This window comes from Vigna radiata, chromosome 3, assembly GCF_000741045.1.
Source record: "Vigna radiata var. radiata cultivar VC1973A chromosome 3, Vradiata_ver6, whole genome shotgun sequence".
Lineage (NCBI taxonomy): Eukaryota > Viridiplantae > Streptophyta > Magnoliopsida > Fabales > Fabaceae > Vigna > Vigna radiata.
Window position 1 is genome coordinate 11,674,849 of NC_028353.1, and position 27,493 is coordinate 11,702,341.

General features: G+C 35.2%; 1 protein-coding gene across 4 annotated transcripts in view; it reads left to right on the forward strand.

Annotated features, from left to right (window-relative positions):
• The first annotated feature begins 508 nt into the window (after positions 1-508).
• The window catches only part of LOC106757569 (DExH-box ATP-dependent RNA helicase DExH14), a 50,076-nt gene continuing 23,091 nt past the window's right edge, over positions 509-27,493 (forward strand). The window contains exons 1-32 of one of the 4 annotated variants that reach the window (XM_022779457.1): positions 509-751; positions 1,011-1,072; positions 1,173-1,344; positions 1,733-2,180; positions 2,274-2,339; positions 2,892-2,996; positions 3,358-3,660; positions 4,005-4,121; positions 4,238-4,297; positions 6,503-6,574; positions 6,680-6,796; positions 6,876-7,037; positions 8,880-8,945; positions 9,058-9,210; positions 9,297-9,380; positions 9,556-9,630; positions 9,716-9,847; positions 9,933-9,998; positions 13,347-13,412; positions 13,732-13,854; positions 13,966-14,115; positions 14,920-15,132; positions 15,457-15,612; positions 15,696-15,920; positions 16,006-16,107; positions 16,212-16,292; positions 16,409-16,489; positions 23,297-23,500; positions 23,605-23,721; positions 23,832-23,954; positions 24,222-24,311; positions 24,390-24,515. In XM_022779457.1, coding sequence (XP_022635178.1) covers positions 645-751; positions 1,011-1,072; positions 1,173-1,344; positions 1,733-2,180; positions 2,274-2,339; positions 2,892-2,996; positions 3,358-3,660; positions 4,005-4,121; positions 4,238-4,297; positions 6,503-6,574; positions 6,680-6,796; positions 6,876-7,037; positions 8,880-8,945; positions 9,058-9,210; positions 9,297-9,380; positions 9,556-9,630; positions 9,716-9,847; positions 9,933-9,998; positions 13,347-13,412; positions 13,732-13,854; positions 13,966-14,115; positions 14,920-15,132; positions 15,457-15,612; positions 15,696-15,920; positions 16,006-16,107; positions 16,212-16,292; positions 16,409-16,489; positions 23,297-23,500; positions 23,605-23,721; positions 23,832-23,954; positions 24,222-24,311; positions 24,390-24,515 — 4,224 coding nt within the window. In that variant the 5' untranslated portion in view covers positions 509-644. The remainder of the gene's footprint in view (positions 752-1,010; positions 1,073-1,172; positions 1,345-1,732; positions 2,181-2,273; positions 2,340-2,891; positions 2,997-3,357; positions 3,661-4,004; positions 4,122-4,237; positions 4,298-6,502; positions 6,575-6,679; positions 6,797-6,875; positions 7,038-8,879; positions 8,946-9,057; positions 9,211-9,296; positions 9,381-9,555; positions 9,631-9,715; positions 9,848-9,932; positions 9,999-13,346; positions 13,413-13,731; positions 13,855-13,965; positions 14,116-14,919; positions 15,133-15,456; positions 15,613-15,695; positions 15,921-16,005; positions 16,108-16,211; positions 16,293-16,408; positions 16,490-23,296; positions 23,501-23,604; positions 23,722-23,831; positions 23,955-24,221; positions 24,312-24,389; positions 24,516-27,493) is intronic. The other 3 variants (XM_022779458.1, XM_014640251.2, XM_014640252.2) reach the window with 3 other exon arrangements.

Sequence of the window (27,493 nt, forward strand, 5' to 3'; positions counted from 1 at the left end):
TAGTGTTAGGCTAAAAGTATTGAATACATTTTTTTATATATTAATTTAACATTTTTTAAAATGTTTGGTACTTTATATTTATTAATATATTTGTTTTAGTTTTTATTATATAAAAAGTTACCAAAAAATTGGAGTGTTTCTATTGTGATTTAATAAATAAAAAATTTAAATTATTTTGTACTCATTATTTGTATATATACTTTATTAAAATTTTAATGTTTACTTTAATGGAAATTTATAAACTTTATTTTTATAATCAGTAAAATCATATATATTATCATGCATATGACTTTTATTTATGATAATAAAAAATAAAGATTAATTTTTATTATTAAACATTTAAAAAAAGTATTTAGAAGACATATTTAATATATTTTAAATTTTATTCCCACCCAATAAATATTTTGTCAGTTTTTATTTCATTTACAATTTCAAAAAAAGTTAAAGAAATTAGAAGGGACACATTCACAATTGTAGTTGTAACCTCTTAGGCTTAAGCAAAACCCATACCATACTATTAGAGTTGAAACTTGACTCATAGTATAATAGTAACCATTCAGGTTTTCTCAGACTTCACCTACTTGCTGCTTCTTTTGAAGACTGATCAATTCTGTTTTGGGTTCAAGGACGCAAGTTATGAAAAAATGTTGATTCAGATTCCTCGCCTCACCAATTCTCTCAGAGACCCCTTCGATGTCGACCAGTACTATCTTCATCGCAAAACCATTCTCCATAATCAAAAACCTCGCAAGTAATAATCTTATTTTTAATTGTATTTTCTTTTGTTCCTTTTCATTTTCGTTCTGTGTGATTGCTTATTAACAATAGTTAGAAAAAGAAAAGCAATGGTAAATTTCTCCAGTTTCCGGCAACCGGATAAAGAGTTTGAGATGCTGCCATTGGTTTCGGGCTTATTATTATTTTATAATGTGCCGTGATTTTCTAGTTGGCGATTCTCGTGAAATTTATTGACCGATGGTTCATTTTGGGTGTTGAATTGTGGCATTTAGTTCTGCAAGTTCTCTTGATGAATCGGAACTCGCGCGGAAGATTGTTCAAGGGTGGGAAGAAGGTATTGTCCAGTTGTGAGATTCATGTGTTAGTAATTTTCAATTGATGCAAAAAAGAATGTTTGTAATTATTCCATGTTTGTGCTTGGTGAATTGGTGAAGCAGCTTCTTCGGAAGTGCGACAAGCCTACAAGCAGTTTATAGGAGCAGTGGTGGACATGGTTGACGGAGAAATGCGCTCTGAGGAGTTCCATGAGGTGGCAATGGCTGTGTACCGGCTATTTGGGACTCCAATGGAGGAGGGTTACATTGATAAAATTATTTCAGACAAAAAGTAAGTATTTCGAATATGAGAGTATACATAAAGTCATGGAACTTATACACTCATCTCATCTCATATCGGAAGCTTGTAAGAGTTCACTGGTTATATAAAATCAAACTCTATAAATGACCAAATCATATATAAGTCCATGAAAAGATAAGTTCCTCAAGTAAGGACATTTAGAAAATAAGTTAATTTGTTCAATTTTGCATGACTTTTTGATCTAAAGAATCAATCAGCCTTACTGGATATTGTATAGAGGACTTTTACCACTCTGTGGTGGAAAATCTCTAATTTCTATTGCCAGATGCATGTTACAAATGCTGAGGCTATAATTCGGCTTAAAGTATATTTTTGCTTATTGTTCAAAACATTAAACTTTCATTGTGACATTGATAAGCAGGTTTGAATTACAAAAGCTTATTGGACACACACTTGCTGATGCCAAGTTGAGGCAAGTTGCATCACTAGCACAGAGGCTTTTAAATTTACAGCCGCTCAATAAAATGTCTGCCATTTCTAGTGAAAGAAACTTAGATGCTGATGACGATTTAGAATTTGGAGCTGATTTGTTTTTTCAAGCACCTGCTCGTTTCTTGGTTGATGTATCCTTAGATGAGGTAGATATGATGGATTTTGAAAGCATTGTTCCATTAGAATTTCACAATGAACAGTATGGTCATACCAGCCCAGCAGATCATTCTATTGTCGATGGGGAAAAGTTCAACTTGGCTTGGATAAGAGATGCATGTGATAAAATTGTTAGGAATTGTGATTCACAGCTATCCCAAGATGAATTGGCAATGGCCATTTGCCGGGTTCTTAATTCAGAAAAGCCCGGTGAAGAGGTATATTGCTTGGTTTGAATCTTCCTTACAGATTTGCATATAACTACAGTTTTCTGCTTTGTTGAAACTTATATTTTTTCTCTCTCCTTGAAGATAGCTGGAGATCTGTTGGATCTTGTTGGTGATAGTGCATTTGAAACTGTGCAAATCTTTTTATTGGTGAGAATATGCTAATTCCTCTCAATTTAAAAACTGTTATTGGTAATTCTTTGTGAACTTAATTCTTCCTCCATCCATATTCGTCCAATCAATGATTGCTTCATATGCTGTGTGAGGTTTTGTTTTGAAATTCTATGTTTTCCTTGCTTTGAATAGTTCTTTGTGGTGGTTGATATACTTCATTTTAAGAGTGAAGGCATACCTAGGAACTATCTGTTTGGGTCGAAGGAGAAGGAGAAGTTTATTAAGATAGTAAGAATATTAATTGGTTAATTAGTTGGTCTGATTAGCTAGATAATTGGGGAAGAAGGATAAGAGAGGGGTAGATTTGTTATTATTGTAAATTGAACATTGGCTCTTTATCTTTGGTGAAGGGGAAACACCCTTGGAGGAAAGATTTCTATCCGATTTCTTGTTCTTTTCATCCTAGTCAATAAAAATCTTACTTTTCTTTTTCTTTTCTTGGTTCTAACAAATTGATAATGAAAAAGGACTGTAGTTGTTTTATGGATTTGTTCTAGTCGTAGTTGACATTTATATGATAATTTGCAGCATCGAAAGGAGATTGTTGAATCTATTCATCATGGATTATTGGTATTGAAGTCTGATAAAAATTCTTCAAATGCTCAGTCTCGCATGCCTAGTTATGGAACACAGGTATTGTTCGCATTAGTTATTAATTAATCTGTAGTTCTTCACTTGTATATGGTGAAATCTATACTTATATGCTTTTGTTTGGTTGAGAAGAAAGGGAAGGGGGACAGAAGGTAGCAGTAAGGTGGGTAGTTTGGTGGGAGAAAAAGAGAGGATATACTTAAACAGTGGTTGAATCCATTATATTGTACAAATCCACCTATTCTCTCTATTTCTCACCCCATTTTTTTTTCTATTTCTCTTCTACCAAACATCTTTAACTTCCACTTTATTTTCTCACCCATTTTCATTCCTCCATTTTATTTCTATCTACTGTATTTCTCTCATCTCTACGAATTAGATAATAAAGGATTTACGTTTTCAGGTCACTGTTCAAACAGAGTCAGGAAAGCAAATTGACAAGCTTCGACGCAAGGAGGAAAAACGAAATAGACGGGTAATAGAACATGCTGGTGATGGTGACTTGTCTGTGCTGGATTTCTCATCTTTACTTCAAGCAAGTGAGAGGAAAAATTTGTTTGATGAGATGATTGGGTCTGGAGATAGGTCCGAGTCAATAGCTGTTACTGCTCTTCCTGAAGGAACTGTAAGGAAGCATTTTAAGGGGTACGAAGAGGTTATTATTCCCCCAAAACCAACTGCACCGTTGAAACCTGGAGAAAAGCTGGTATATCTCTTCTATTTGACTTGTGAGTTACATTGAACTACTTATTGAGGCATTAGGAGTATTGTTGTGGACTATAAGATGAAATCGTTGATAGTTTAATGACATATGAAGTGAGTGAAGGGTGTGACCCATGTATTGCTAGTCCTAGGATCTTTGGTTATTGTAAGATGACAGCCACACCACAATTACAAAAAATTAAACCCACCTATGTAATTTTGGTTATAGTTAATTATATATTAACAGATTTCATGGCTATTGCTTCTCCCCAATTCCCAAATTGTCTTCTAAGTTCTGGTTTATGGTAAGCATTATTAATTCATATCTATCGCAATACACACTTTCAGATCGAGATCCGGGAGTTGGATGACTTTGCACAAGCTGCATTCCGTGGGTACAAATCACTAAACCGAATCCAGAGCAGGATATTTTCAACTGTTTATGGAACTAATGAGAATATTCTAGTGAGTGATATGTGGTTGATTTTTCAAACATAGTAATGATTATAGAACTTGGATTTAGCAAAGAGCGAAATATGTTTACTTTCTAGTGTAACAAGGCGTTTTTTATGTTCTGGCAGGTGTGTGCTCCCACTGGTGCTGGCAAAACTAATATAGCCATGATTTCAATTCTACATGAGGTGAATAGTCACTTGCTTGATACGTACTTTTTCCCAAAATATATAACTTATGTCTGTTGCTGTTGCTGTTTTGAATTGTTTTTTTCCCCGGTGTCATGGGAATGGATTGGGGCAATTTGGAGTTACAAGATATTCAGATCCAAATCGATTAACTATAGTCGGATGGGATCAATTCAGATTTTAAATATTTATTATCATCAATCTCAATTAAACCAATCTGATGGTTTGGAGCAGTGTTAGTGATGTCGAAAATGGAAAAAAGCTGGTGACCCCAAAAATCCTTATGAAAATATTTCAGAACATAAAGGGTTATGATGGAAGCATCACAAACAAAAAGAAAACAATATATATATATATATATATATATGTATGTATGTATGTATGTATATATGTATACATAATGTAAAAAAAATGTAGAGATATAATGGTGGGAGAATCTGAAAACGATGTATTGGCCCAAAAGCCATTTCTAACCTGAAAAGGGGAGTAAAATGGGAACCCTACAAAGCAAAAATGGGAACCAAACCAAAGGAAAGGGAAAATAAGGGCTGGAATGGGATGTACAACAAATGATGAACCCGACCGTGGTGGGGCAGCATCACTTTAGTGACTTGAAGGCATCACGTGGGCATAAAGTGCTTGAGATGCGCTTGAAAGATTATATGTTTGGTGATGCATGAAGAAGTTTTTGCCTCTGGGATTGGCGGGGTTGGCCATCACTTAGAGAGACATTCCAAATCTAGTGGTTGCTGGAGCAAATTCTAATGGCCGGTGGCAGACCTTGGTGCCCAGGGTTTCTTTGCCAGACCAGACAGGATAAGCAGAGCAAGACTAACCTGTTTTGATACCAACTTAAGAAAAATAAAAAAAGAAAATATACTTTAGAGAACTTGAAGAAGTCTCTCTGGTGTTTTCATATTTATATATATAAATTGTAGATAAATCTGATATGCAACGAAAGAGAGAAAAAAATAGAAAACAGGTCATCTCTAGATCTCTAGGTACAGTCAGATTGGTACAACTCAACAAATTTTTAATAAAGCCTATCCTAACATTTTTCGATTCTATATTATCTTTTGGAAAAAAAATTCAACTTAAATAAATTTTCTAAAGCTTTTTGTATGAGAACGAGCCTCAAAAATCTTATGTAAATTACATTTTAATGTCTCTTTGGTTGTATGGATGAAAATATGGGAGGAGAGAAAAAATTGAGATTTGAATTGAAGGTAAAGTGGAAAGAAGGAAGTTTTGGATTTTTGTTTCTAGGAGTACACTTTTCTCTCTCTCTTTTTCTTCCACTTTCTATCCAATGTAACAAGAGAGAAGACATTGTTATGTGTGTTTTTCTGCTCTTTTTTCTTAAGTAAACATATACCACTAATGTTGTATAATATATTTAAGTTGCCTTCTATAAATGTTCTGAGAATTAGAGAAAGTTTAGATAGAATTACTGAATTTTACTGAATGAGATATAAGTTACGATGTTTTGATGCAAAGTTTGTATTTATACAGGAAAAGTCCTGATCTAAGACTTACAGGAAATCAACTGTGAGACTAGCTAGGTAAAGCTTACATGAGAAGGAACTTAAGCTAACTGAGGACAGCTGTCTCTTTGACATCTGGCAAGTAGAGAGTAATACACAACTTCTAGAAAGTTAAGAAGTAGATATTTTTTTAATAAATAGTAGTAATGTGTGTCCATTCTTATGGAGTTGTATAGAGGTGTTGGCTTAAGTGTCCAAGACTACAGTTTTTTTTCCCTAGTTGAATGCTTAATGAGAAGTGTTTTGACATGTGTCAAACAAGTGTTGGCATTGGAAATGTGTCTCACATCACAACCTTTTATGTCTTATTTAGCTGAATTGAATTGTAATAATTTTTTTAAAGGCTTGGATACTTTACTGATCCATATTGATTAAGTATCCAAAAGTATAGATAACGGTCATTAATTGTCTACAAATATGTGAAACAAATTAAAATATCAGTGCTTCATATACACTTACTGCTTCTGAAACCCTAATAGCTGTTGTATCAGAAAATTTTCCTAGTATGTGGTCATTATTTTGATATGACAAAGTTAGAGCCGTGTAGGGTTTTATTGTATTAACAGGGTTTCTTAATCGATCAATTTGTTTGTGCTTTTTCATGATTCAACTGTGAAGAGGAGTAACTTATTTTCTTTAGCTGTATAAATGACTTGTGCAGATTGGACAACACTTCAGGGACGGGTACTTGCATAAAGATGAATTTAAGATAGTTTATGTCGCGCCAATGAAGGTATGTTTATGCTTGTGCTTCTCTTCTTTACATTTTTGTATTCATGTTTGCTTTTTGTTCCCTGCATTTGTGTCATTTCTAATTTTAGATTCTTGTCATCACTAGGCTTTGGCTGCTGAAGTCACCTCAACATTCAGCCAACGTTTATCTCCTTTGAATATGATTGTTAGAGAGCTTACCGGAGATATGCAGCTTTCTAAAAATGAGCTTGAAGAAACTCAGGTTTGTTAAGAAAATGGCAAGGTCAGGATTTCTTTGCCAGCATGCAAACTAAGTTAATTATTTTTGTGGTTTAAATCAGATGATAGTGACAACACCTGAGAAATGGGATGTCATTACACGCAAAAGCAGTGACATGTCACTGTCAATGCTGGTAAAGCTGTTAATTATTGATGAAGTCCATCTACTCAATGATGATCGAGGTCCTGTGATAGAGGCTCTGGTTGCTAGGACGCTCCGGCAGGTAAAACATGTCTTATGTTTGTGTGGACTTGAAAAGAGTTTAGATGTCTCAAAAAAAGATTTTGATTATATTTCATTCAATTGTAAATGAATACAAGAGGGTTTGTATAGAGCTTGAAACTCTTAGAAAATGATTACAATATCTTTTTAGTATCCTATAGTATCTTTGATAAAGTAATTACAAAAATTAATATCTCCTTGTGACTCAAGAATATATAATTTTATAACTGAATAACACCTCCCTTCCCCCTAATGCTGGTGATTGAATATTTATCATTCCGAGATTGTATGAGATCATGAAAATGTTGAGTAGGAAGTGCAAGCAGAAGTATTGGTGGAATGTAAGAAGCGATAAAAAGACAATTATCCAATTTTTCTTTGATGAAGTGTTTATGTATCTTGATATGTTTTGTCCTATCATACTCAATTAGATTGTGATCAATACTAATTACTTATTTATTATCACAATAAATGGTCATATGTTCTTCACACTTCACTTCAAGATCATTCAAAATAATTTTCCACCATAAAGGAAAGAGGACTTTCTTTGATTTGGCAACTTCTATCCCTAGGGTACCTTAGTTTTTTGAGATCCTTCATCTTGTATTGAGCAACAAACTTCTCATTCAAGATCAATTTCTAATTTCACAATTACTTGCAACAATCATGTTGTCCACATAAACCAAGAGAATAGAAAGTTTTCCTTCAAAGGAATGTTTGATAAATAAGGTATGGTTACATTGACTTTGTCAATACCCTAAGAAAATCATAGCTTTAGTATGTCTATTAAACCAAGTGCAGGGGGGTTATGTTATTCTGTATAGGTCTTTCTTTAACCTACATACTATATTCGTTTCTTCAATAGGTCTTGTTAGAATGTAATCAACTATTACAAATTTGAGAAGGTGGCGAGACGAGTCGGATGATGGTGGTTGCCACCGAATATAGTTATGCATTTATAAAGGGGAAAATACAAAGAGATGGGCCTAAGCTTGTTACATCTAACACTTATAAAATCGACTTGTAAGATGAAGGTTGTCCTCACTTTACATATTGTAAATTGGTTTTATCTCTAGTTGACATGAGATTTCCAACACACCCACTTATTTTAAGGCATGGACATCTTGTGCGTGAAACTGGGTATTTTTGAGTGCCTTGACAAATTGCTTGATAGCCGGTGGCACAACAAACCTATCAAATATTTCTAGGGTAGGCTATGATACTATATTAGGAAGTGAATTTAAACTTGATATATCCTTACAAACGGGCTTATAAGGTAACGTTTGTCTCTATTTTATACACATCAAATTGATCTTATCTCTAGTTAATAGGAGATCTTCAACACTTTTATACTATCAATATCTTTTGTAAGAACAAACATTGTAATTTTGTCCATTTTTTCTCATTTTCAATATCCAAATTCTCTCTCTCTTGGTCTCGCTCTCTTTGTTTCTTGCAAAAGATTTCTACACTTAGTGAATTGAACTTATAATTAGAAATTTAAAGGGGCTCATCTCCAATAGTACGGTTCAAGTGTTTCTTTTGAGCTTGTTTAAATTTAAATGCTGAATGTTGATTAGGTTAGTTCCTCTTTGGTGGTTTTGAGCTCAAAGATGTAGTTTTGTATTCAAATAGAATTGGGAAAAAAAGGAAAGAAATCTGTATGTTTTTCACAAAACATTTATTTTTATTTTCTTTTAGTTGCATTGAGTTAACATATTCTGAAGACATAAAACTACACTGTTTGAAATCAAATTATTTTGTGGTACCACAATTGCACTACAGGCACTTGTTATATTGTTTTACTTCTCATAATAGTTGTCTTTCCTCCCATTATTATTAGGTGGAATCTACACAGACAATGATACGCATTGTGGGCCTTTCTGCCACTCTTCCCAATTACCTAGAGGTATTTGGCCTTAATAATATATGCTTTTTATTATTACATCTATTGACTTTGATGCTAAAATATATTTTGGACATCACATACAAGTTCTTACTATACTATTCATTATCACCAGGTTGCACAATTTCTCAGGGTAAATCCTGACACAGGCCTTTTCTTCTTTGACTCTAGTTACCGTCCAGTGCCTCTTGCACAACAATATATTGGAATTAGTGAGCCAAACTTTGCGGCTCGTAACGAATTGTTGAATGATATATGCTATAGAAAGGTATTGTTCGATCTCTATTTTCTTTAAAACATGGTAAATCTTGCAGTGTTGGCTATTTTGATAGCTTTGGCCCCTTTTTGAGTCAGGTTGCTGATTCTCTAAGGCAAGGCCACCAGGCAATGGTATTTGTCCACTCCCGAAAGGACACTGTCAAGACAGCTAATAAACTGGTTTGTCATTTTGGAAGCTTTATATGGCCGTGTTTGAATTAAAGGTCTTTTGTAGTTGTGTTAGTGTTTTTCACATATCATTATTATGTTTCTGTTTATTTCTATGATTGTGATTGCACTTTATCTGCACCATGCTTTGCTTCCAGTATCATCACTTGTATGTTGTGTTTGGCAGGTTGAACTAGCACGGAGGAATGAGGATTTGGAACTTTTTAGTAATAATACACATCCACAATACACCTTTATGAAGGTGGATAAAGAAAACATTCATTTTCATTTTTCTTATGATATGAGTGCTTCTTCTGAGTTCATAGATTTTTATGTTTTGCATGTAGAAAGAAGTCATTAAATCCAGAAACAAAGATCTTGTTGAACTTTTTGAATATGGTGTGGGCGTGCATCATGCTGGGATGCTACGTGCAGATAGAGGACTTACTGAGCGACTTTTCTCTGATGGACTTCTGAAGGTAGAGACACTGATTTTTCCAGATATGAATTTTAGAATTTCCCTCTGGTTTCATGAAATGAAGTTTTGTCTTTTTCTGCTTTTAGGTTCTTGTCTGTACAGCAACTTTGGCATGGGGTGTCAATCTACCTGCACACACGGTGGTCATTAAGGTTTTGTTTCTATGGCAACTATGATATAAGATAATCATCTTTGTTTTATCTAAATATAGTTTCTTTTTATTCAATCAAATAATTGAATCATGGAATTATATTGCTATATTCAACTTTCAAAGTTGGGAATCTAGTGAATAATTTTGAATCGAAATTTTGGAATGTGATGGGAAAGGGTTACGGAACTAGTATACATCACACAGACTATGAATTGTAGTTTACTAAACATCTTCTGGCATATTCTTGCATCAATCAACTGCATAAAAAGTTATAACTTAACATTTACTTTGAGAGCATCAATCATACACTACATGGACTTGTGGAACCCCAATCTCTTTGCAATTGTGCCAAAACTTTATTAGCATGACCTATATGATCTTTTCTCAGCTTCTCTTGCTAAGAGTTCTTAAATTTTGTTGAAGCTTTTTATCTTGTAGGAATAAATTATAGTCATATGATGGAATTCCTGTGTCTCAAGCACAATAAAGGAACATGTTACATATTTATATATCTCTCTCTCTCTCTCTCTCTCTCTATATATATATATATATATATATATATATATATATATATATATATGTACATTGCATTTCACAAAGATGGGCCTATGTCCATATGTTAATATACATCGAACACTTCTTCTCAAGTTGGGGCATATAAATCATATTTGGATATTTCCATGAATGTAGTGACAATATATCTCAACCTGTTTGATCCTCTTGTGGATTTGAGGCAATATGAAGGGTAACTTGGTTATCACGAATGAGAGTCATTTGTGTAACCTTTCCAAATCTTAGATATGTGAATGCCATGTTTGACACCCCCTGTCGACACTAACAAAATATGACTGGCTTATTGCTATTTGGAAATGTATATGTTCTACTCATAACCCTTCTCTCCATTTTATTGGCCTTAGTTATCATCAACTTTTCTAGTGATTCTTTATCTTAACCTATAGTGGCGAGAAGCGATGATTGATGAAATGTGTGCTCTTAAATATAGTACTAGGGATTTGGTTACACTTCACAAATCAATTGTTGGGTATTGATGTCTATGTTTCTGCTCAACAACTCCATTCTAATAATGAGTATGAGGACGAATAATCTAGTGTTGAATTATCATTTCTACAAGTAACTTTGGCAAGGATTTGAACTCGCCATCCAATCAGTTTGAATACCTTTTAAGGGCAGTTGAAACTAAAGTTTAGATATTGACTGTAGTGTTGAAAAACATTCAGGATATAAGATGTTTTTCTTATGAAGATAAATCCAGGTAAATCTTGAAAAAAGCATAAGCAAACAAATGTGGCATAATATTAAAAGCTATTAGTGACAAAATGAGAAAACGACCCCATAGTCAATATAAACTAGTTTAAGAGAATAATTGTAAACAATTCGAGATAAGGAGGAAAGAATTTTGTGAACATTGGCAATGCAACATGTTTTACTAAAAGGAAACAACTTCTTCAGTGGTAAAAAGAGTATTCGACAGCTAAAAAGTAGGTCTCATAACATGAGCGTTAGGAGGCCCTAGTCTACCATGCCAAACAAATTGAATACTATTTTCATTGTTGGTTTTTCTCAAGTGGAATTTATAGTTAACTTAACCTCACAAAACTAGTTTATAATGTTAAGTTAGTCTTTAATCCTACTTTCTTAAGATGATACCAAAGTCATTTAGAGTTTATCATAGCGAGGTGGTTGGCCTTGTGTCACTCGCTATTGGGTTCCTCCCTAGTCCTATGCTCCAAATGTTCAGTACTCAAGTGAGGAGATGTGTTGAGATGCCACATCGACTAGAGATTATATCAAATTATAGTATGTGAGTATAAACCTCATCTTTCAAGTTAGTTTTGGAAAGTTGAATTAAGTTTAAATTCCACTTTCTTGAAAGTATTCATTGCATAGTTGACAAAAAAAAAAATCAAATTTTGCACGAGGAGGAGGTTGAAGCTGAAAGGTGGGAAAGGCACAAAAGATCGTTTGGCCAAAAATCTCCTTGAACAAGCACTTCATTATTTACCAGATATTGGACAAAGTAATGAGTAGCATGAAACTCAAGTAATCATAATTTTCCTTATCAAATTTACTAAGTATTTGGATTTTTATTTATAGTAGGAACATGCTGTAATCGATGAAGAGCTAAAGAAACTTAAGATTTTGTGGAGTAGAAAAATAGAAGAACCAAAAGATTGAATAGGTAATCCTCTAGCATTACCAATATGGATATGTTCAGAACCATCATGAGGAATACATTGTTGAATATTCTTGTTTTCTCTAGTAACATGAAAAAAGCCCTATAATCATGGTACTAATTAGAACTAAAATGAGGAACAAGGGGGTTGGCAGCCAACTAACATCAGTGTTGGTTACCATAGCACAAGGAGGATGTTGTGAACTGGAAAGATGAGATGAGGGATGAGGATAGTTGGATGGTGAGTACTGAAGAGATGGAGCAAAAACTTGTTGTAGTTGATTGAATGGATAAAAATATCGTTGACCAAAATCCCTAAGCATTATAGTATAAACTACTTTTGAATGGAGGGTTGAAACTGTCTTGTAATAATAAAAAGCAACCCCTTTGTTCCTCATTCTCGAAGCATATCTGACACTGAACATTAGCAAAAGCCTCTCTGTGGTCATGCAGACATCCTCTAACGAACCTTGTATGTGACTACCAGATAGCATTACTATTATCTCTTATCTTATCTTTCATGAGAGGACCAAACATATTCTTATAGATTGTCATATTCACCAAATCTTTGAGAGAACAAGGATCAACCATATTTGCAGCAAACTTAACACATAACATATATGCTCTAGCTTGAAGGGGACTCTTATAATGATAGAAATAAGACACATATTTTTTACAACTAAGAGTATCTTTTAAAGTTGTTAGAATTGGAAATATCTAGAGCATATATGTATCATTAGGATTTTTTTTTTTTTACTTATTTCTGTATCATATCTTTATTATTAGATGATACCTTATTTTCTCTATTTACTGTATTGAGTCTGTTTTCTTAACATAAGGTGTGCGCGGTAAGGAATGCAGTTTCAACTCAATGTATCTCTATTTCCAATAGTATGTTGGACATCATGTTACCTACTATTTGTCTGTCATTTAACCATCTATTAATATATGACTAAATTCAATGTTGTAAATGAATACAAACCTTATTTTAAAAGCTGGTTATGTGAGCTTTAGTGAAGCTTAAACCCACCTTCTATGACTCTTCAATGTCATACCCAGTTTTTTCTGTTTGAATTGTTTTTTTCAGTATGTTTGGGTCTTGATTTGATTTTCTCTTGTAATTTATAAGTTAACATGATCGATTTTGTTCTCTAGGGTACCCAACTATATGATCCAAAAGCCGGGGGTTGGCGAGACCTTGGTATGCTTGATGTTATGCAGGTAAGTCATGCAGTTTCTTGTTGAAAGGAAATGTGAAATGTTGGTCAAAGAAATGTTTTCTATTTTTCACTTTTAGTTACCAAAATGCTAACTTATTTTTGTTTTGTTTCCAGTTTTTAGAAGTTTGTACAGGAAACTAATTGAAACACATTAGACACCTAATAGATACAATGAAAATAACTTTTCTCCGTTTCATTGTTATTTGGAAAATAATATATTTTTGAACTTATAGGAGAAACAAGATAGTTTTCTTGAGGCTGACAGCCCATTATTTTTTATAAATTAACTAAGTGGTTTTTTCTATGAAATTTTGATGTAGATATTTGGGCGAGCTGGGAGACCTCAGTTTGACAAAAGTGGTGAAGGTATTATAATTACGTCACATGACAAACTAGCTTATTATCTGCGACTGTTGACAAGCCAACTCCCGATTGAAAGCCAGGTAATGATAACCTGTTCATTTTTGTTCTTTGAATCTCTGTCTGCATACCATGCATTAGATTTTCTTTATGTATTTTATATTGTGTTGAGTGGCTTCCTTGATCTTATGCAGTTCATTAGCTCCTTGAAAGATAATTTGAATGCAGAAGTGGCATTGGGTACTGTAACTAATGTTAAGGAAGCCTGTGCTTGGCTGGGCTATACTTATCTTTTTATAAGGATGAAGATGAATCCTTTAGCCTATGGTATTGGGTGGGACGAGGTACCAAACTACAAACTTTTCCTTTATTGAACCAGTTATATGATGCATTTGTATGTTTTTGGCTTGTTTATGTTTGATGTATGTTTTCACTGAACTAACCTCCTATGTAAAAGGTGTATGGTAGGAAGCAAAGGGTAGGGGTAAGTGCAATGGATTGAACCTAATTGTGTTATCGTCAACTTTATAACTGGCTGTTAACTGAATACCAACTGGTTAGATAGATATATGACAGGAGGTTTCATTTGAGAAAGGCAGTTTTTTGTTATTCTTCTATAATTCCTTTGCCCAGCCCAGCCCTGATACTCTATTGGATTCATTCAAATTCAGGGAGAGGAGAGCTCCATCAATATTAGTAACTTTTCTTCAATCCATAAAAATCTAGAAATGTAGACGACAATTCTAGTTCTGACCTTAAATGTAGTTGTGTTATGAGGAGAAGGCTCATCTCAAAGTACATGGTTCTCTGTAAGAAATGGGTATCATATAAACCACAATTACATGTTTCTTATTCCACAGAATAAAGAAATAAGAACATATACAAAAAATAAATAACTTGTATTTAATTTTTTGTTATGCTGTAACTTCAAAGTCCACACTTTTTTTCTGTTTGCATATTCTACAAAAAGAATGAGAATATTGCTAATTTTCTGCGTCCCTCTCATTTTTTATAATGAAGTGTGCCCGCGAATCATTTTGAAAATAATTTTAGTATTTGGCTATATGTATTTAAAGGTTTTCTATTGATAAATTTTTTATTTATTGTATGGAGTAAGACAGGTGATTTCTTAATCTTATATTCTTTAGGTGATGGCGGATCCTGCTCTTAGTTCTAAGCAGAGGTCTCTTGTAATTGATGCTGCACGTGCCCTTGATAAAGCAAAAATGATGCGTTTTGATGAGAAAAGTGGCAATTTTTATTGTACCGAGCTTGGTCGCATTGCAAGTCATTTTTACATTCAATATTCCAGTGTTGAAACATACAATGAAATGCTGAGACGGCACATGAATGACAGTGAGGTAGGGCCATTTTAAGTGTTCTGTCAATTACTATATCAAAGGCTGATAGCTTATACCTGAACCTGCCTCTTGTTTTCAATAATTTTCTCAACTTTTTCCCTATAAAAAAGGTGTTTTCCTACAATAAAATTTATTGTTCATTTTTATATGCTTTGTTTCCCAGAAGATTAGGCAAGCTGTGTATTTTTGTGGTTAGTCATCTAACGTATCTTTATCTGTTGTTTGCCATAAGCCTATGAAAACATGCATCCATTCTATTTAAATTTATAAATTACTATTATAATATTTGTTTTTTTATGTTCTTTTTACCTTTTGTCACTCTAGGTGATTAACATGATTGCACATTCTTCTGAATTTGAAAATATTGCTGTTCGAGAAGAAGAACAAAATGAGCTAGAGATGTTGGCACGCACATCATGTCCATTGGAAATTAAGGGTGGTCCTTCCAATAAACATGGAAAAATTTCCATTTTGATTCAGGTTTTGTTCTTGAGTTTGACTCAATTTTCCTGTTAGGATACCCGAGTCATTGAATGAATAAGATATGGCTTTGTTGTTTGCAGTTGTACATATCTCGAGGTTCTATGGATTCTTTTTCTTTGGTATCTGATGCTGCATATATTAGTGCAAGCTTGGCTCGAATAACACGGGCTTTATTTGAGATTTGTTTACGAAGAGGCTGGTGTGAAATGACTCTGTTCATGCTGGAATATAGCAAAGCTGTGGATCGTCAAGTTTGGCCACATCAACATCCTCTTAGACAATTTGACAAGGATCTTTCTGCAGAAGTTTGCTCTTAACTATTGTTTTCACTAAATTTTCTAGTTATATAATATTTCATATTGGTGTATGATATTATTCTTTGGTTCATAGATATTGAGAAAGCTTGAAGAGCGTGGAGCTGACCTAGATCGCCTATTTGAGATGGAGGAAAAAGACATTGGGGCATTAATTCGGTATGCACCAGGAGGAAGGGTATGTACCTTTTAGTAGAATAATGTCGAAAAGTTTCTTTCAGAAGTTGGTTCAGATGTTCAAGAAATGTTGATTATTATTTTCTTATTCCTTCGCCTTTTTAGTTGGTCAAGCAAAACCTAGGGTATTTTCCATCACTTCAGTTATCAGCTACTGTGAGTCCAATTACCAGAACTGTGCTGAAGGTATTTTACAGCTATGATTACCTATTGAGATGGCTTAGTTTCACATTTTTTTCATTAATTTAATCTTATAAAATAGTCTTGACATCCAGTTCTACACAATCACTTGTTATTTTCAGGTTGATTTGGTCATTACGCCTGTTTTCACTTGGAAAGATCGTTTTCACGGTACTGCTCAACGTTGGTGGATTTTGGTAGAGGTGAAATAAGTTTTTCTATGATGATGCAGCACCATGTAAATTCCTTGTTTTTTGTTAAAAAATCTGAACACTTGTTATGGAGGAGAAATTTATTTAATTGAAGAGAGCATTTTTGAAAGAGAAAGAGGATGAGTAATCGTCCCATACAAAGGAACAAAAGAGAAAACAATGAGGAATAGAGTTAAGCAGATAACAAATCTTCCCAGTTTCTCAATATAACTCATAGTGAAGCACCCTCTAAACCAATTCAGCTGATTTGCCAAACAAACCTCCTTTAAAAAGTACCAGAGTTATGCCTCATACCAAAGGAACACTTGTAGCATATGGAGCAGATTTGTGCAAAACTTGAGTCTCTTTACTTCTTCCAATACCTTGAGACATATAATCAATTATTGCTTTGGAGAATTAGGGCACGCACAACATTCGCTGAAAATGCTGAATAACTATAAAAAGACTACAGCACAACAATGTAAGAGTAGTTGGAAAACATTCTGAGCAGATGTCTCATAATCAGATGTGAAATTCCCAACCAATTCTCTGGTCTTTATCAAATATTTTCTTATTTTCTTTGGTGATCATTTCCAGCATGCTAAAGGGATAAACGGGACTTGTTTGTTGTTAAGAAGGAGCTTCGCATCTCATGAGATTATGTGAATTCTGCTGGCTATTGTGTAAAAGTTATTTTTTATCTGGATTCCAAAGTTTTCGTGAGTCAAATTTTTAAAAGAGTAGATGTAAGGAATTAATAAAGGTAAAGAAATAAAATAAAAGGCATTGTAGAGTGAGGGTTTCCCCCACAATGGAAAATAGAAAAAATAAAATAAAAAACTGATATCATTTATGCAAATTGCCCTATAATCGACCAGCTTATAGGTTTGGTTGGGAAGCTCCCTTAAATGACAAAGTTCTCTATGCCATATGGAAGTGAATAGCCTAATCTTAGTCATGGAATTAGACAGAAAATTTAGAAGTTGCTATAAACGTTCTATTTTATCCAAGTATTTGTATATTTTTTTACTTGGACTGGTTTTACTGAAACTTCTCTTTATGATAAAATGCCAATGTCATTGTTTGATCCTTGTTGGTGGCCCTAGGGTAAGAGTGTGTTCTCTCTCTCTCTGTATAAACTCATGTTAGACATCACTTTGCACCTTGACTTCTTAGCTAAGTTGACACCCCAAAATACACCAATCATTTGCCATCACATGTAAAATATTATTAAAGTAAAGTAAATACAAAAAACATTGGGGGCCAAACCAAACCCATGTATGTATCAAAGAACTATATAGCTCTACATAAAGGAAGTTGAAACCTATTATGAAAGAGATCAAGAGCTATCTTATATGGCATAATATCATACCATTCATACTAAATCTTATTTTCTAATCGAAGGGAAGCCAACTTATGCGTACAATGATTATCTTCTCTGAAAATATGAGAATAGTTAAACTCAATTTGCTCACAAATCTCCGTAGGCTTTCAACATCTTCCCCCAAGTGGCCAAGGAACAGTTTGTATAGAAGAAAAAGTTTTGCATAACAGCATGAAATCACTTTTCAACTAAACACACCGAGAACAACACCCATGATTTTTTCATACAGGGAATTCTGCTCCCCCAAAAAAGCAGAGAAGCTCCCAATATATTGACCCCCGCTACCCCTAAACAAACTAGCACACGCTGCCAAGCCAGGACTGTCACAAGTTGCCCCATCTGTGTTTACCTTAACCCCATCAAGATTTGGGAATCTCCAAATCACCTATATAAGACGTATGCTGTCCTTGTCTGGTGTTTATTTCTATAGACTTCAAAACCAAAATATCATGCATATCATTATTCATAGGCTTTGTGGAAGTCAAACAAGTCAACCTTACTTACCCTTTGATAGTGTTAATTGCAGACTACAAAAATATATCATTCTGAAATCTTGCATAATTTCTCATTCTCCAAGTCATCCAAATAATATAAGATACAACAACTAAATGGATGAGTTTTATTGAGGAACAACCCAAAGCCTTAATAAAAGTAGCAAGATTAACTGGAGACCACCATTGCGAATCTTAAAAAACACCTTGCAGCCATGACAAATGTATACAGTGGTAGAGCATTAAAAAAGAAAAAAGATATTGAATGGATTCCTCATTTTTCATGCAGAGAGAACATAGGGAACATAAAACTAAACCTCTTCCCTGCATCACCAAAGAATAAGTAGCATCTATTGGGAATCCAAGTGTGAATCTAAGTCCCATATTGGATAGAAATGAGAAAGTAGATTACCATATAAGGATGAAGGCCGATTAACCAATTGCCTTAAGGTTTTGGGTAAAGAGTGGTATTAATCCCTTATATGATTAGGATCAGGTTTCATTGGTGTTGTGTCTTCTAAGTGAACCTCTTCATCATCTATAGACCCAATGGGTTCTATCAGAACCGATGGTTAGTCTTGGTGACCGGCTCAGACAACTACAATATGGCCTCTGTATAAAAAATTTTTCTGACAAGGGTTCCAAGTAAGTGTGTCCTGATAGGATGAACGACAGTACAAAAAGGGGTACTCGTGGTTGGAAATTCTTTTGTTGGAGACAGAGTGTACCAATGTGGAAGGGACTCACCCTCGAGGAGGAAATTATTAGAAATCTAAGTGAGTCTAAATCCACATTGGATAGAAATGAGAAAATAGAGCACCATATAAGGATGAAGACCCATTGCCGTAGAGAGTGATGTCAATCGCTTGTGTGGTTGGACTCAGGTCTCATTAGTGTTGTGTCTGCCAGTGAACCCCCTCCCTTGATAAACCTAGCCTCATCTACTCAAAACTGAGTTTTTTCATGATTAATCAGTTGATCAGAACAAAAATCATATAAAACCTGAAATTTCATAAGATTATTTAGAGATTTCTATCAGATCTACAAAAAACAAGGATATCCTTAGCATATAAAATATGAGAAGGAAAAGGACACCCTTTAGAACTGGCCATTTGCAACATTTTTTGATTATCAATCTTTAAAGTGATCCCTCTACTCAAAACTTCCTTAGCTATACAGAAAAGCAAAGGAGATCACGGACCCTCTTGTCTAACCCCTCTACTACAAGAGAAATAACCAGTAAGGTTACTATTAATCCTAATAGATAGCATAGCAGATTTCAGAATCAATTGAAACCAAGAAGATAAAATACTATGAAAAACTGCTTCAACACTTTCAACCAAAAATCTCAATTAAGTATCAAAGGCTTTTTTTATATCTATTTTAAAAGCAACATCGACCCCCTCCCCCCCTCCCCCTCTGGCTGTTCTAGAAAGCATGTTCATTCCTTGGAAAGCAATACAAATACTTTTTTTGACATATACAATCCTACTAGCCACAGCCACCAACCTATCCATAGGATTTTTGAGGATAATTTTGAATCTAAAATTGGGCATAGGAATAGACCTAAAATCTTTAATTAAATCTGCTCCAGGAATCTTGGGGATTTTGGAAAAATCCAGTTTTGAAGAAAAATTCCTTAACAGCATTACAAACATCTAAACCCATAATGTTCGAACAAGCATGGTAAAAGGAACCACCAAAACCATCAGGACCCGGGACACTAGCTGGAATTAAACTAAAAACATGCTTAATTTCATCATAATCAGGACACCTAATCAGCATGGCATTTTCAGCCTCAGTAGCCAGAGAAGGGATGCAATTGAAACATGTTTAACAGTTGAGTATGTAAACTAGGATCCTGACTATGGTTTTCAGAATATAACACCTTGTAGAAAAAAAAAGGATATGAACTTCAATTAACATAGAGTCAGTCATGACCTGATCTCCATCCACAATCTTGTAAATACCATTAGAAACGTTCCTTCCTTTTATTGCATTTTAAAAATACATGTGTTTTTCCTTAAAGAGAAGAGATTCAATCTCATCAGGAGGAGCAGTATCCAAATCTTCTTGAATATCTCTCAGAATCTGTTTTTTAGCTATAACCAAATCCTAAAATTCCCAAAAACAGATTTATACCAAATTTTGAGAGCTTGTTTCAGATTCTGTTACTTCTTTTGGAAACCAAACATAGGACATCCAAAAACAGCTTCAGACCAAGCTTGTTTGATCACTCCTTTACAGCCAAGATGCTTTAACCATATTTTCTAAGTTATTTTTAAATGTTCTATTTTATCCACTCTAAGTATTAGAAGTTATTTTTTTGGTTTGCACATTATCTGAGGTGTTAGACTTGTTCATTTGTTAGAAGTTTTTCTTGTCTCTGAATCATCTTAGCTTATGCTGTTCTGTTTAACCTATACTGTTAAGGTAAGTACTTTGGCATATGAAACGTCTACTGTATGATTGAAGAATGCTAGTACATTCTTAGAAAGTTTGTTTGGCCTTAATTTAGTGTTGTAATTTGAGATAATATCTTTTAGAATCTTCTTAATTAGAGGAAATAGATACATAATCTTTTATTTTATTTTATTTTTTCAAGATTTCCTATTTTCCCTATTTCCCTTTTTAGGAGAATTAGATTACTACAAATAAAGGGTATCAGAATGTATTTTTCATGATTTGAATAATAAATCAGTATTATTTTCCACATGGTATCAGAGTTTGTCTGATCTGCTTCCGCTGTCTTTGCTGTCTGCCGGCGGCCGACCGCCATGGCCGTCGCCAGGACCTTAAAATTCTCTTTTTTTCTAATCTGTGTTTTTAATGGGCTCCAATTGCCCTAGCCAAGTTCTGTTCTTTTTTCCAGTATTGCCAAATAGAGAGTTTGTCTGAGTATCATTAGAGTGGGATTCAAACCCATTCCCTTTGGGACCGAAAGTCTCTTCTTCGAATAATCCAACACTACTGCCTTCGCTGTTTTTTTCGCTGTGCACCGCCGCTCTTTGCCGTCGTCCACCGTCCGTCGTCGGCCTCCGTACGTCGCCGGCCACCATCCACCGCCAGCCACCGTCACAGTTCCAACCGGTGACCAGCAGATCTAGATCGTCTCTCCAAGCGACGGCCAACCCCACCGGAGTCAGGACCCGACTCCGCTCAACGCGCCCCCATGCGCAGCCACCGTTGCCGGCGCGTGCAACCCACGCGCTACCTCCAGCGAGACCCACTCGCCTCCGCCGCCGCAGATAGGGTCGCCGGAGCCTCCTGAGCCCATTCCTAGGTCGGTGACGACTCGTTTGGGCTATATTTTAGTAAATCTGAGTTTTAGTCTCTGCTCCTTGGTGTGACCCACTCGCCAGACCTTCCTCGCTGTTCTGACCCTCCATAGCTGCCATTGCTGTCATCTTCGTTGTCCTCACAACACCTCCATCATCTCGCTGCATCAACGGACTGCGTTCTGCCTCAACTGCGTTCCGGTCTTCGCCTCTCGGGTTTCGCCTCTCGGTTCCACTTTGCCATATTCTCGCTACAACAAGGGAACTCATGTTGCAAACTCTCACATGTACCACTCTTGGTCTCGCAAGACCTTCTGCCTTCACCATCAATCTATTCAGAATTTTGAAGACCAAAAACGACCACTCCAGACGCAACTGCGTCAGTTCTTTCTTGGATCGTTGGTCACTTTCTTCTTGGGCTCAAGTTTAGCCCATATTTCTTGTGATACAGTGCTAAGTATCACATTTGGGAGTAGTCCAGCAGAGAACTTTGGACCTCCAACATGTCTTTGGCCTTTTGATGCCATGGTGTTTTTTGGTTTCTGCCAATGCTTTGTTATAACAACTCACTCGGAGTTGTTCTTTGAGACTGACCGCTGAATTGACTCTTTCAAAGTTATGGGATTCAGGTTTGTCCCTCGTACGGATCGATTCTAACCAGTTCTTCCACCTTCACGTTCTACTATTCAGTCGTGAGGAGGAGAAAGTTCCAGCCCCTGCAGGGTAGTGTAGTCTTTGCAGGTTTGTTGTTGTTTGCCTTTGCAGGACAGTTGTTTCCTGAAGGCCTCCAATATGTTTAGGGCAGTTAAGTCCCTGGAAGGTTTGTTGGCTTTTAATTCCAGCCGTTGCAGGGTAGTGTAGTCCCTGCAGGTCTGTTGCTGTTTGCCTCTGCAGGACAAATGTTTCCTGAAGGCTTGTCGCTGTTTAGGGCAGTTAAGTCCCTTGAAGTTTTGTTGTTGTTCGCCACTATTGATGGTAATCCAGTCCCTGCAGTTTGTTGCTATTCGCCACTGCAGGCCCTTCATCTGTTCTTGCAGTTTGTTGTTGTTTGCTGCTGCAAGTCACCATCTCGAAGTTGAAGTTCACCCTTGTCCATTGCCGTCCAAGTTGGTTTATTGGGTTTATTGAGTTTGTCTATTCCAAGCTTAGTTCATACTATCTTGTATGATCCAGCTTGAGGGGGAGTATTGTAATTTGAGATAATATCTTTTAGAATCTTCCTAATTAGAGGAAATAGATACATAATTTTTTATTTTATTTTATTTTTTCAAGATTTCCTAGTTTCCCTATTTCCCTTTTTAGGAGAATTAGATTACTACAGATAAAGGATATCAGAATGTATTTTTTATGATTTGAATAATAAATCAGTATTATTTTCCACATTTAGTCTTACAAAACTGGTTTATGAGATGAAGGATGCTTCCCATTTATATATTTTGATTTGATCGCATATCCAGTTGATGAGAGACTAAACAACAACCTCTGAGGTTGCAATTGTAAACTTTAAAAATCATTGCAATTAAGGTGGCTTTCCATTATTTAGTGATGATAGATTGTGTAATGTTGCTTTCTTCTCTGGACATCAACTTACCCAACAAACTTTTAACTAGTTATCTTGTGATACTTGTTAACTCCAAATGCATGCATGATCAACCATTTCAAGCAGGATTCTGAGAATGATCACATCTACCACTCGGAACTCTTTACGCTGACAAAGCGGATGGCTAGAGGCGAACCTTACAAGCTTTCCTTCACTGTACCTATATTTGAACCACATCCACCGCAATATTATATCCATGCTGTTTCTGATTCATGGCTTCATGCCGAGGCATTCTACACTATTACTTTTCACAATTTACCATTGCCAGAGGTATTACAGTGTTCGTTTCCTTCTTTTTCATTTTTATATTCTAGACCTATTTCTTGGCAACTGATCCTGGCAGTTTGTTTATCACTTGTAAATATCTTTTTTAGGCTCGTACATCTCATACAGAACTCCTTGATTTAAAACCTCTTCCTGTGTCTTCTCTCGGCAACAATGCTTATGAAGGATTGTATAAATTTTCACATTTTAATCCAATACAAACACAGGTATGTTTTATTTTCCATACTGCAAAGTTTGTTAGGTTATGCACTGTGGGCTTAAATACATAAAGAACATATTAAGACTGTTGTGTTCCGTCTTTATTGGACTTGGACAGAGTTTTCATACCTTGTATCACACGGACAATAATGTTCTGTTAGGAGCTCCAACTGGAAGTGGAAAAACTATATCTGCCGAGCTTGCTATGCTCCGTCTTTTCAATACACAGCCTGATATGAAGGTTTGTACTCAAATTTGTTAATGCATTTTTAGAAAGAGCATGGACCTAAGGTGCTTGCTCTTGGTAGCAACTTAAGGTGCTTACTTATGTACTGTCTTGAGACTAAGTGAAAGAATAGAAAATTACGTTTATTAATTTGTAGTAATAAATGTCAAACTTTGTTTATACATTGTTTAACTTTTTCACTATCGATAATCTTTGATATTTTCATCAAGAAATACATTATCTTATGAAGTGTATGACCTACTTTGCTGTTTTAACAAACAGGTTATTTATATAGCTCCTTTGAAAGCAATAGTCAGGGAGAGAATGAGTGATTGGCAAAAGCGTCTTGTCTCTCAACTAAGGAAAAAAATGGTACAAATGTTTTTAAGGAGAAAAAAATGTATAAAATGTACATGGTGCTGGTGGTAATGATATCATGTTTTTCATCAGGTTGAAATGACTGGAGACTATACTCCTGATTTGATGGCTCTTTTGTCAGCCGATATCATCATATCTACTCCTGAAAAGTGGGATGGAATTAGTCGTAACTGGCATACCCGTAGTTATGTCACAAAGGTGAGTCCATATTTCAGAGTTTGTGGATGTGTATTTTAGGGAGTTTTTTTTATTTTATCTTTGCTGTAATTTTATGCTTTATAATACATATATTGCTATTAATACTAGGTTTTATGTATTTAAGAACAATCCCGTTAATCAAATGGATTTGTCACTTTAGATTTAGCTGTCCATATTTCCTAAGTTAACCCATGGGTTCATGTATTTATAGGTCCAATGACCTCATAATTGATACAATAAAGTATATATTATTCCTTCTAAACTTGAAATGGTATAAGAGCTCCTAATCTTTGGGAGCCTTTAACCGTAACCCTAGAAAACAACCTTCATTGCTGCACTACATTGACTCCTATCACATACTTAATCGTTGCACAATCTGTCCTACTAATCTCGCCCATCTATGATGGCTAAGATCATGAATCATGGTTTGGAAAATGGGGACAGATCCAGACTTGTAGAGAATTGCAGAATGTTCATTTCACTTCTTGGTTAAATGGAAAGAATTATTTCAAATCATCTCAGATCAACACATTGGGACTATCTTGAAAGGAAAGGGAAAGGTCAATCACCTGACTGAGAATGCCCCTTACGAAAATGATGCCAAGTTGAAATGAATAGATGAAGAAGACTCCATGGTCATGGCATGGCTATGGAATTCAATGGTCTTGCAAATCAGTGATACCTGCTTCTTAGTTCAGCAAAGGAGGTTATTCATGCAGTGGAACAAACCTATTCTATGTCCAAGGATGCTACTCAAATCTATGATCTAAAGATGAAAACTATGGCTGTCAAACGGGAAAACAAACCAGTTCCAGTAAAATCAAATCTATGTGGATGGTATTGGACTACTACCATGTTATAGAAACAAAGTGTTCATAAGACTCAACAATTCTTAGGGAGAAAATTGAACAAGATGGAGTCTATGATTTTTTGGTTGGCCTAATCCTGAATATGATCAGGTCCTGCAACAAGCTATGCCATACAAGGAAGAAGTGTTGGAAATTACATGAAAAATCCCCCAATTGAGAACGGGAGCAAAAAGAAAGTTCTCAGAAACGGAAGGAAAAGGACAAACACACATTGTTAATAGACAAGGTAAAAAATCTGTGCCTACCCAGCTGGACACTGAAGAGATACAGGGTGAGATGTTTCCTTAGTAAATTGGAGAAGCCCACATGTATGTGCTCCATAACATATTTTGATAGATTTTCATTTTCTTTTGGTTTTAATGTGGTATCAAAATGATTTTGTTTCAAGGGATGTTTCCTTTAATGAGTAAGAGGGCTACTTTGAAGAGCCCTATCTTCAGGTGGAGAATGTAAGAGATGAAGTTGGGTCTTTTGGGCTGCTGAATAGGGCATTTGTACCTGAAACTGAGAAAATAACAGAACCTGCAATTGAACCTCTTGAACTGGAGGCAAGATCTGCACTTGAACCTTCTGAACTAGCAGCAGGACCTGCACCTAAACCTGTATCTAATGAGAGTGGGAAATTTAGGAAAAGTTTGATTTTTTTCAAGGAGAGGATTGGGCATTCCACAATCTGTCTAGTCTAAGAATTCAACCCTCCATCATTACATGAGGTAATTCTTTCCAATCCTATAAATTTCAATATCGTCATTGAAAATTTAGAAGCATTGGTGAACCAAAATCTGGACCTTCCCATTTCCCTTGGAAAGGGAACAAGAGCAGGCATCCAGTAAACACTTCAACTTCTACTTAATTTCCTATGCTTTGAAAAATTTTGTCATACACATAAACCTTTCTCACACCTAAACCCTACAACTACACCTTCCTTTGTATTTGAAGCATTATCTAACAGGATATGGAAATAAGAATATGACTTTGGAACTTGTCACCTAACCAACTTGAAAAAAATCAATAGGGTCCAAGTGGGTATATGCAGTAAGGTATCAGACTGAAGGAACCATTAATTGTTACATGGCAAGGTCAGTGGCCAAAAGACTCACTCAAACCCATGGAATGTATTAATTGGAGACATTTTCCTTGGTTGCTAAGATGACATTCAAAGTAATATTGTCATTAGCAACAAATCATGATTGGGAGCTCCAGGAGTTCAGTGTGAGGAATGCATTATTACATGGAGACCTTGAAGAAGTACATGGGTTGCCCTCGGGTTATGAAGGACATGTTGTTAGCTGAACTTATAGCAAGCTAAGACGTGATTTATATGGGCTGAAAGAATCTTCAAGAGCATGGTTTGGAAGATTCACCAGAATTATGAGAGGTTTGGGCAAAGTTAAGGGAATCACACTTTATTTATCAAACATTCAAGTTCAAAGGGAGTATCAATGTTATTGGTATATGTCAATGAATTATAATATTTGATGATGACAAAAAGGAAAGACAAATGTTAGTTCAATGCCTTGCCACAAAATTTGAGATTAAGACAATAGTGAGACTCAAATAAATTTTAGGGAAGGAATCTACATATCTCAACAACATTACATTATAGGCTTGCTTAAAAAAATAGGTAAGTCAGCCTAAAGACCAGCTAGTACTCCCGTTGATCCAATATAAAGTTGGAAAGTGTAGAGGAGGATATTGCCACAGGAAAGGAAATGCATTGAAGACAACAGGCTTACTTATGACTAGGCCAGACATTGCTTTTGTTATGAGTCTAGTTAGTCATTTATGCACCAACCAAAGCAAACACATTTACAAGTTGCTCTTAGAATTGTTTAGTATTTAAATAGGACTCCAGAAAGAGGGATTTTATTGTAAATCTTAAAGCATATACCAATGCAGATTATGTAGGGTCAATTATGGACTGGTAATCCACTATTGAATATTTTATCTTCCTTGGTGGAAACCTAGTGTCTTGGAAGAGCAAAAGACATATCAGAGTAGCTAGATCGAGTGCTTTAAGCCCTGACTCAAGGAATATGTGAACATCTATGATGGAAGATTATATTGAAAAACTTGAAGATAAATTGGAATGAAGTTTTAGGTTATATT